Source organism: Orbicella faveolata, unplaced genomic scaffold (genome assembly GCF_042242905.1).
Source record: "Orbicella faveolata isolate gen_17 unplaced genomic scaffold, um_ofav_v1 contig_12, whole genome shotgun sequence".
NCBI classification, from domain to species: Eukaryota; Metazoa; Cnidaria; class Anthozoa; order Scleractinia; family Merulinidae; genus Orbicella; species Orbicella faveolata.
Window position 1 is genome coordinate 12076326 of NW_028301539.1, and position 11175 is coordinate 12087500.

General features: G+C 38.0%; 1 protein-coding gene across 2 annotated transcripts in view; it reads right to left on the bottom strand.

Annotated features, from left to right (window-relative positions):
• Positions 1-9: 9 nt before the first annotated feature.
• LOC110061481 (integrator complex subunit 11-like) overlaps positions 10-11175 on the bottom strand; it is a 23313-nt gene continuing 12147 nt past the window's right edge. For both annotated transcript variants that reach the window (XM_089282430.1, XM_089282431.1), the window contains exons 8-24: positions 10781-10815; positions 10215-10295; positions 9547-9604; positions 9332-9396; positions 9083-9137; positions 8010-8105; positions 7720-7758; positions 7192-7275; positions 6863-6952; positions 6358-6438; positions 5427-5508; positions 4957-5076; positions 3417-3490; positions 3186-3328; positions 2949-3018; positions 2514-2579; positions 10-1990 (exon numbers count right to left, since the gene is read on the bottom strand). In XM_089282430.1, coding sequence (XP_089138556.1) covers positions 1898-1990; positions 2514-2579; positions 2949-3018; positions 3186-3328; positions 3417-3490; positions 4957-5076; positions 5427-5508; positions 6358-6438; positions 6863-6952; positions 7192-7275; positions 7720-7758; positions 8010-8105; positions 9083-9137; positions 9332-9396; positions 9547-9604; positions 10215-10295; positions 10781-10815 — 1332 coding nt within the window. In that variant the 3' untranslated portion in view covers positions 10-1897. The remainder of the gene's footprint in view (positions 1991-2513; positions 2580-2948; positions 3019-3185; positions 3329-3416; positions 3491-4956; positions 5077-5426; positions 5509-6357; positions 6439-6862; positions 6953-7191; positions 7276-7719; positions 7759-8009; positions 8106-9082; positions 9138-9331; positions 9397-9546; positions 9605-10214; positions 10296-10780; positions 10816-11175) is intronic.

Here is an 11175-nt window from a genome sequence, read left to right on the forward strand (position 1 = left end):
TAGACCTAGTCAGTTTGTTAATTTTTCATTTAATTATCACCAGCGAAATAATGTCAACAGCAGAGGAAATGAAAACATACTTATTGTCTTAACGGCAGGGGAAATCATCCAGGCAATCGTTAATTGTATGAAGAAACGACAACCGAGTCATTAAGGCTCAGCCGGATCATAATATCTTTGTCAATCATCTTTCTTGTGAGAAGACGAAAGTAGTTAAAAGTCAACATTTCTTATTTTCAAGTCATTTTTTAAATCCTATTTATTAGTCGCTGTCTTTCTGCCGTCAATTTGACAAACCCTCAAAACAATCATTCGATTTCTTTGTGTTCATCAGTTTTGAATATTTATGAGACACCACTGGGTTACATGTATATAATCGCCGGCAAATTCGACAAATGTTTTACTAACGTCAACCATGGAAAAGAGACGCGAGCACACAAAACAGCAAAGAAAATTGGTCTTAATTAATTTTGGAAATACAGAAGAAAGTGATCTGGGGAAGATCATGTCGTAATAGGGAAGATATTTGTTTACAAACATTGTTTTTGTTATTTAAATGTTCAAAACGGTAAACAAAAGAATTCTTTGTTTCACCAGCCAATAGTTCTCTGGTTGGCATATTAATAACAATAGCTGACGTCACTTATATCTTTGCTATATGAAAAGACAAACTTCTTACTTCACGCAGAAGACAGCAACAATGTATGACAATTCCTTTGTGAAGATCACATTGGGTCTACAACAGTTCTTCAATTTTCTAACACATTTCCAAACCTATTAATGAATTCTTTGAAGTTGATACAAACCACGGTTACATTTGCTAGAACTGCAAAACATGGCGGCACTCAATAACAATGGGGGAACGAACTTTATACCTGGAAGAATTGGTGCAATCCATAGGTTTACCGAAACTCAAGATCCCTCCACGCCTAGACACATTACAAATAGGGGAGTCCCTAAGAATAATACTGTACCATCATTACACAACTCGTGACAAATGATTCAGTAGTAGGCGGTCTCATGTACATATGTCGTACCTATTTTCTTACAATCCAGCCTTTGCCGGGTCAGTTATCAACAGAGCATGAATATTCCCGTCAGTGTTGAACAACAAATAAATGAAGAACTAAGCTATACTACCACCAATCAGTTGTGTTTCTGCTATTAGTCGGATTCTGTGGAAAACCAACACAGAAAGAGCTTTCAGGCTTGTTAGACCATAGCTCATAATTTCATATGGCGTACGTATTGATCAGTTGAGATTCGATTCAGAAGAATTGTCTACAAAGCTATATTAAAGATTAGCCATTTTGTGTACGTTCACGAGCGCAAAAGATGTTGGTAGGGAAAGAGCCTTATCCACCAGTAAGTATGCTAGGAGCAGCACAAAGAGACAAACATTTTGAACATCTGAAACAGGACTGGTACCGTGGCGGGTGGGTAAGAGGGTGGTCAGGTACAGCCGAGCTTCAAGGTGTTCCCGTACCCTTGCTCGTCCTTGCCAGGAATTTGGCTACTTCGAAACCTTCCAGGATATGAGGCTGGTATGTCAAATGACAAAACGTACGCTATTGTTCATACTTAAAAATTTACCACAGTCTTAAACCCAATAGTGCCACGTTTCTACAAAGGTCAGTTACTCGATAAATTTGCACCATGGCACAAACTGTCTTGTTTATCGACTCTAACTTGAGCCGTGTTTACCCCTTCACGCTACTACCAAGGCCTTTGTTTTTCTTCTCCTGTTTTTAAGGCAACAACAACTTCCGTATGATAGCAGGGCAGGTAAACTGTCTGATATCAGCTATACACAAGACAGGTACGGTGGACTCTGTCAGCATTTCATTTCTTCAGCATGATCATTTCCTCGGGATAACCGGACTGATGAACTCCTTCATCAGCTCGGACCTACTGGCTCTCCGGACCGAGACACAGCCACGGCTGTTCGGTCACGTAATAAAGAGAGTACGTGACTTCCTAATTCTTCTTCCTGAAAATGAAAGAGAAAAAAGCTATTGTATTTTAGAACAAGACATTATATAACGCAACGAAATGTTAATACTGAGAAGGTGATTTTTTGGAGCTGACTTTTTGTCTCTCTTTCAATTTGAAGCCTGGTGAAAAACCTTACAGTGCTTCGATTTCTATTAAAATAACTGTGTGGGTAATTTTAAGGTTGATTTCCATGTGAACGTTTGAGTACCAAACCTCATCTTGTTACGGAGGCACAAGAACGAATGAAACGATTTAGAGGCCGCATGGGCTGCGGGAGGGTTTTCAAAGTGATTAGAGCTTACTTCAGAGCAAATTTAGGAACGGCGTCAAAAGAAATATCTATAGCCAAATGAAAACTTGTAGATGTGCGTGGGGCTGAAAGCTCTTTTTAATAACAGTCGGACGTTTCCTGGACAACTCATTCATCATTTTTCTTGTTTACCACAAAAACATCGATGCAGTCCACTGGGACTTGGAAAAAGATGACAGTAGTTGTGAGTGAGTGCTGTTATGATCACCTGCAATGTCCAGGACACAAGCGCTGTACAGGGTGAGCCACCATCTTCATCAGTACTGGGTGATATCTGGAACAAAATACCAGCGAAATCAAAAGCAATCAAAAACGTACAGACGTTAATGAAACTTATGAAGAAAAGCAGAGCAGTGGAAAGGGACGGTTGATCTCCAAACATCAAAGAAAAAAATGCGATTTAAATTACTAAAGCGAGACTGTGGTCAATTTGTAACTGCAACGACAATTTTTTATTAGTAAACAACGCTAACAGTCAGAATGATATTGAGCCAAAGATTATGTGGCGGTATGAGTCCAGCAGTGACAGAAGGGTACTAACGGTGATAACAAAGTTTGAATGTGAAGCTCTGCACAGTGTCTGCATAACAGCAAAAGACATCAGCAATCCAGGAGAGTTTACACCAACAAACCCTAGACTAACCTTGATGAGAACAGAATCCACTGATAAACAACCTTCCGCCATTTGCTGTACAGAGTAGTTTGGAAGAAGTCTTAGATTTAAAAGAATTCCTATTAGTAATGGTAGCTTAGCATTGCAAACTGAATGAAAGGTTGCAAGAGTACTTTGACTGAGGCCGTTTCCGCTAGTCGGTTTCAACGTTTTCTATTTTTTCCTGGGTCTCCTAAGATGACAAACCTTGACAACCACATGAAATACCTTTCAAGCTCACACTGCATTCTTTCGACGAACACGTGATGTGGTACTGTGGTCTCCATAGTAACAGATGACGTAAATCGAAGTTTATGTTCAGTCAGACCCAATTCTTTCATGACTTGAGCCGGTTCCATTAATCTAACAGACTATCAGACGAGAAACAGTGTTAATACGCACAGGACAACAAGCAACAACAAACACAGGAAAATCCAACTAAAAAGCTGTCAAACTCACCGTGTCTTTCAGAACTAAAACCCCTTGTAATGGCAGGTGATTATTGTGAGGAGTAAGCTTTGCTCTTTTCGCATCTGTAAAATAAATAACACACAAATGGTGTAATCCACAAAAAAGTGTTGATAAATTGTGAGATCTACTGAATAAAGAGTAATCAGTAACTAACGTCTCATACTCAATCAAGCACACAAGTCACTATTAGCATGAACATGATTTCCAAGTTCCCTTAGTGAATAAAGAAAATCCACCAACTAGTACTACATTAACAAAGTAAGAAAGGGCTCAACTGAGACTAGCTCTTATCAACCGAGCAGGAGGTCTGTACGGGAGAATCTTGACCGAGGTCGTGAGTACAGACCAAACGCAGTGAGGTCTGTACACACGACCGAGGTCAAAATTCTCCCATACAGACCGACTAAGCTCGGTTAATAAGATGTTTATTATATGGCGCAAACAAGAACAATTTAATTCGTTTAATGTAACTGGTTTGTACTAACTGACATTTTGCTTGCGAACGGCGATGAGTTGAATTTAATTCTACCAAAGTTTGCTTGTCCTCTTTACTTTTTTTCTCATCAAGGTTTTTGGCACTTCCTTACAACAACAACAGTTTATTTCTACTACTGTAAACAACTAAAAGAATTTACAAGATTATAATTATAAATAAATAAACAATACAGTACATACAGTAGTGGGACACCCAAAATAACTAAAAAGCTAAACTAGTTGGGTGACCTTAAATATATTGTTAGATAAAAATAGTCAATGACTTTGCATTTTAGTTTGCAACTTTTTCTCTGCAAAGCATTACCGGTCTAGATGGGAAAATCTAGACCGCTTTCAATATCGATTTCAGCCAATCAAATTCGTGAATTTGGTAGTCACCAGTACTAACCTCTAAATGCTTCTGTGTTAACATAGGCAGTTGCCTGAACAATATTATTTTGTATCGTGTAAGCGGGATATCTCGCAACCAAGCCCTCCATCCCGTCACTAGCTGGATTTGTTCTTGGCAGTGCCGAGTTTAGCTCCTCGTTCACGTTTTGGATTTGTATCCAGGTTGTGTTTATTGTAATAATGAGTGACATGCCGGAACTTAGCAAGCTCATTGTTACAGAAAGACTGTTGTGTGTTATTCGTCTCCTAGATCAAAATACTTTTTTATGAACGTTGAACTTTGAATACCAAGGACACGACAAGTAGCATTGACTCTCCTCCTGGTAGAATGCGACTCCTTCCCAGGGGCCCATACAGGTACCGTGAGAGTGGCCTGCCTTGCTAAACAACACAATACAAAGCTCGAACCCAGACCTCTGATCCCAGTACCAACACACTACCGTGGTGAAAGTTCTTGTGTATGAACCGGTCGTAGGGTAAAAAATCTGTCATGCTAGAGAGTAAAAAAATATGGCAGCCTCCAAAACAAAACGACTCTCGACTTTTCTTTGGTTGGATGTCCCAGCTGCAGTGCGGAGCTTTTCATCTAGCATGGCGGATTTTGTACCATGTGGCCGGCTCATTCAAAACACCCAGAACTGACCTTTTCTTTCCAGAGACGTGACTTTTCTTTTCAGCAAATCTAGAGACATGTCGACTGTAATGGTGGGAATGGTAGTCATACACACTGTTTCTCCATTTGCTGGTTTGTAGCAGTTTATCCCTGAAGGAAACATTGTATAACGAGGAGAGTTAAGAGGCTTACTTTAATTACTGAAGTAATTCTTGACTGCTTCTCCATTGTCAAGACAAGTTTCTTTCCCTTTCATTCCATGAGTAGAGATATCGATTCTCTTTACTAACTGCCATAAATTTATTTCAGTGCCAGTTCTGAGTATATGATGATAGATCTAGACAATATCCCCTCGTTGAGCCCTTTGATTAGTTGATGATTTTTTTCATTCTTGAAAGAGAAATTAAATGGGTTAACCATCATGAATACCAGAGATAAATAAGAGATATCCACTTATTAATGATGTTCTAGGATTTGCTGTTCTCCCCTTCATGGCTTACCAAATTCTTTCTCAATTTGCTGTTTTAAAAAATCCATCTTTCCAGCTTCTCCATGAACCAAAACAACATTCTTAGGCTCAGCCTAAAACCCACAAAATAACAAATAACAGGTAGTGAGCATTTTAATTAAGAAGTTTTATCGAGCGTTCTGATTGGTCCTTTCTTGGCCGGCATTTTGCCATACCGTCGTTTTATGCCACATGATAAACTACGTACTAACCTAGTTTGAGCAAGCCGTACTGAGCAATATTGACCTTTCGCTTAGTTAGCAAGAGGTGGTATTTTATAACCAATTTCGGCAGCAGTAGCACCATTTGGCGCGATTATCATGGCAGTTATCTTACCGATGAGCAGATGTTTTGTTTCTTGAGTTGTTCCTTTGTTGAGTATTTTCTTGTGACGAAGTACATATTAGCAGTGAACTTTCTAGCCGAGATTTTTTTGTGCAAAAAGCACAACAGTTGGGAGAAGGTAATTGTCAAATACAGTAAAGCTGTCTTAAAGAAATGATTGAACCCGTGATATTTTTGCCAGTTATGTACTGGAGAGTAACAAGCTGACGTAGATAGCTATGAATCTCCCAGAAGGCTTAACGGGATTGGTTGAGAAAACGTTACAGAACAAACAACAGAAGCAATTACCTTAACACTGAAAACAATAACGCGCATGGTTCCAGGGGTGAATGAAGTTAAAGGTGCTCAAGAGATGAGTAGCTATTGGTTGACGTAACAATGTTCGTAAGGTCAAAACATTTACGAACGGAAAGTTACAATCAGAAAGCATTTGAATAGTTTAAAAAAGGATTTGCTAATACCAGTGCTTGTTCGCCTGAATGTTCAAGAGCTACAGGTTTAAATAAACTCCACAGTCCAGGCCAATGAGCTTTATCCCGGCCATTGCAATGAGTCATTGATTGACTGCTCAGTCTCACCTGACGAATCAGCTGCATGATTCCCTTTGCATCAGCATGTGCACTGAATGACATGTACTGAACTGATAGCTTGACATCAATCTGACAGAAACAATTTATAATGTTCAGCCATAAAAAGAAAACCAAATAGAAGAGAGGATACCAAGTTGAAAACAAGAAGAAAAACCCTCCGCATTTTTTAGTTGCAAAGTTCTGACTGTCAAGGTAAGTTGAAAGCAGTTTTACAAATACTGTAACAAAAGATTCCAAACATCACGACAGATAACCATGGCATAATTTATAACCACATATTTTTTATGACATACAAAAATACCTGCAACTTAAAGGTCATCTCAAAGTAATGGTGTAAAAAGGTTGAAAACCGCCCAAAAGGTACAAATACGCCATAAAAAAAGGAATTGATTAATGGTGGGGAAGACTGAGAGGTATTCCGAAGCAACAGATTATTTCAAGGTTATATGTATCTGATGTCAGCCCGTGATGTGGTGAGCATTTCATGACTTACAACACTTTTCTTGTCCAGTTCAATTTTCTTCTGTCCAGACAACACCTTGTGACCCACAGTTCCAGCGACACAATAACCAGGAATTACAACCTGCAATGTATTGTGTTTCAAAAAATCTAAGGGAATAAATGACTACACTGATTTTATCGCATGGATTGTAGCCGGTTAAATATACCCTAGATTGGAGAGAAAGATGGTAGATGTTATTAAAATGAAGTCATCTTGTAAATGGAAGTTTACATTGTTGAATATTATCTAGTATGTTGATGACCATAATCATAAGTTTCATGGTGCTTCTATAGTGAAGGTGCAGAGTAATAGAGTTATACCATGTTCTTCTCATCTGAGGCCCATTTCTTGAAGATCTGCAGTGACAATCCCGCATGCAGCATACCAGGTGTTGCAAAAACAACCTATAACAAAACGTTTCACATTTAACAACAGCACTCAAGCTTTGGGTTTTCACACACACAAAAAAAAACCTGGATGTATTTCGCCGGCATTAACAGTACTGTACATGTGAGTACAAAGTGATCAGTAGAAGACAAAATCATTCCAGGATTGCTGCAATCAGCATTTTTCTCTCAAATGGGCTTGTCAGCAATAGGGTCAACTTTACAGGTGATGGAGTTGTTCATAGGTGTGAACGTCATCTATAACATACAGAAAGATGAAGTTCCAAGACTGCCATACACTATAGTTGAGTTGTGATTAATGACATGAAGTACATTATTAACAGACCTTTAATTAAAACACTTAGTGTTTACCAATCTAATAGATATGTGCCTTGTTACAAAGACAATAGCAACAAAATAAATTGACTGAGCATTGCAATAATTATTTGACATTATCTTTACCATTGGTCCTGGATTGTCAATGTATGATCTGTCAAATGGCTGAAAGAGAACAAGTAAGCTTCAAGCAAAAGAAACTCCTCCAAAATTCATTTAACTGAGAAATTGCAAATCGATTTAGCCTATGTAATACAGCAGATTTATCTAACCCTAAATAACTACACATGGCTGTAAGAGTGGCAGTGGAGAGGAGGCCTAATTTATTGGCTGTAGAGCCAATTCTTGTTGATGGGAAATTGAGTAGAAATATTTGAAAAAAAAACCAAGCATAAGAGTTCATAGTTTCAACATACCTTAATATGTTTGAAATCAAACATGTTTCTTTGGACAAAGGTGTTCTTTATTTTCTGGTTAGTCCATGTCACAAATAACTTGTAGTAATGGTTTGCCTATAACAAATACAGTGTGCTGATAAATATTACATGTATGTTGACATTATTAAACAGAAGGGCTGATAAGCCATCAGCTCACTTCATGTACAGCACTGTACAGTAGAGTCACTCACAGCCTAGCCAGGGCCCGATTGTTCAAAACCGCGATTAAACTAACCTCTGATTAAGCCTAATCGTGGGTTAACTAATCGGGGGGTTAGAAAACTTTGTTTTCAAATGGCTTCCTTGGCGAAAAAACTGCCCGCGAAACTGTGGCCTTGTTCACTTCAACTGCATCGCTGATAACTTAAAGAAAGTTGCCACTAGCACAAAATCTTAGTACTAGCAGCACTTTGGTCTATTGGTTCAAGAGCATAGCCACGCTTCGTTTTCCTCCGCAAATCCGCCTCTATAAGGTTTGTGATTTTTTCAATGGACGCTCTCCCGAATCTCTCACGAGCCCGAAGCTCGAACTCGCTATAAGCGAGTATGTTATGATTAAATATCGATAACATTTGTCCAACGCGAGGGAGATGAAACAACAGGCCGGACATTTTTCTTCAAGTTTAATCAGCAGATTAGGGAGTTAATCCTCCTCCGGAGGTGTATTAAATTTAACCCGCCGATTAGAGTTTGATTAGCGCTAATCGGGCTTTGACCAACGCAATCTAATCGCAGATTAAATTTTAATCGTCGGTTAAGAAATTTAATCCCCGATTAGCGCTAATCGCGGTTTTGAACAACCGGTCTCTAGAGAACAGTACCAAGCCACATCAAACATTTACTTATTTTTGAACCAAACTTATTTGAGCTTCTAGTTTGTACAATTTCATAGTTACAGATGAAAATCTTCACGCAGCCTTTTTCACAACCTTAATAAAAATACAGCACTGTGATTAAGAACCTAATAAGCCATCACTAATACTAAAAACATTACTTCCCAGTTGGTCAAATAAAACCAGTTCATACATTAGTTCCACTTCACTATAAAGTACCTTTTCAGTGAGCCCTGTTGAGAAATATATCGGTGCTTTTAAATTCATTCTGTCCCTGAAATGCAAGAGCATGCATGTGATCAGCTCCCATTTCTTTATTTGTCTACCCACTGACAAGTTAATCTTTACTTCTGACTTGTAGGTTTTGCACTTCTGTAGGTCATTTTGGCTATCAATGAACAATGTTTAGAAAAAAAGACTCCTCACTTTAACTTGAAACTCATACTTATCATCTTATATTTATCTTACCAATATGTTTCCAGTAAAATGCAAAGTTCCTGAGCTCGTCCCAAAGCAAACACTGGAATCAACACCTGTTCAATGACACAAAATACATTGTGCAAACCCAAAAAGAGATACTGAAATTTAATACGACATGCTGAGAAAACTATTAATAATATTTATTATTTATGTACATTGACACACTATAAGGGAGTCTATCAATGAATATCTTTCATTGTTACCTTGCCACCTTTGTCCATAGCCTCGTGAACCTTCTTTAGAAAGTCTCGCTCTCTGCATCTGTGTGAAATTAAAAGATCCAAATATTAATACCTGTCCTTGCCAATTGTCATTATTTATTATAATTCAATGTTTTGTGAAGCATCAAAATGGACACTTGACATGGCTCCATTGTAGTTTTAGGCTCACTCATTTTACAGTGTGACAAACCTTGAGTCATTACTTTTTTGTTTTAATGCAGTAGCTAGAAATGTTTAACTACCATTTTTAAATGGTGGTTGAAAATTATGATTTAAAAATCATAACACCATTGAATTTGACCGTTTATCACTTAGTATGATGTACCACAGTCAAGTAATTATTTTAAGGACCATGGTAATCCTCAGTGCGGACAAAAGTTTTGCCAGAAAGATAATCTTATTCGGTCATGACATTTACTGTTCCAGTGTTAGATGGCTTTTTTTGTCTCAGTCTATATTATATTTACAACTTCTCTTTGATTCATTTTGCCAAACCACTGTCATAGCTATAATTTCTTCCGCTTTGACACAATGAACTACTATTAAAGAGAACTTGACAACTTAATGTAAACTTTCCCAACATTTGGAACCCTGAGGGACTATTGAAGCCAGTTGATTTTCAGATGTAACACCAGCAGAAATACACAAACCTTTTGGAGTCTCTGATAGTTGTGGCATAAGTTGATTCAGTTATGAGTACATCTGGTCTGCATTTGTCAATCCAAGCTGCCCTACAAAAAAACAATCATTTGACAATAAGGCACAACTAGAAGGCCATGCATAGTGTCCTGTCATTATGATTGTATATAAATTATCTGATATGTCCTGCTGAAATTCAGATTGTCCATAATATTGTCAATCATGAATGATTTCCCTCTGGTTTTCCATGCTGTAACATCAAACCATATTTCTGGATTGGGGATTTCATTAACTTAACACACAGGAGGGCAAGACTTTGTAAAAGGAAAGCACACAGACATTCAATCAGTCTGGCAAGAGCCACTAGAATAAGATGTTTGTCCCAAAATAGATGTTCAGTTGTCATAACAATGAATGGATTGTCTTAATACAGAGGCTGTCACTTAGATCCAGTGCCCAATGATTGTCCCAATGAATAGTAATAAATAATAATAAAGAGCATTTTTATAGCCCCTATCCAAGCATGATCTAGGCGCTTTACAAAATATACTTGTCAATACATGTAAGAAAGACTTACCCCAGATGTCTGTCAGGTGTCATATTGTAGTCACCCTATGAAGAGGTATGTAACATCAGTGGAATACTTTCCAATATAAACAATGCTCTCTAAAATTACAACAAAAATTGGCCATCACTGCACCTAAACGGATCAAGACCAATGTTCCTAAAATGTTCAGTGCAGATAATTCATCCAAGCTAATCTTTTACTGGCTATGAGCAGAAACTCAAAACATGATGGCATTTCTTTGACTTGGACAACCAGCTCTTTCAATATCTCTTGACAAAAAAATAACACAAATATATACAGATATCCATTGTTTACTTGAAGTAGGCAGCTATCTGTACTCGGGGGTTGATTTAACTCATTGACCAGCTAGGCATACATACATATATACATACACAAACATTATT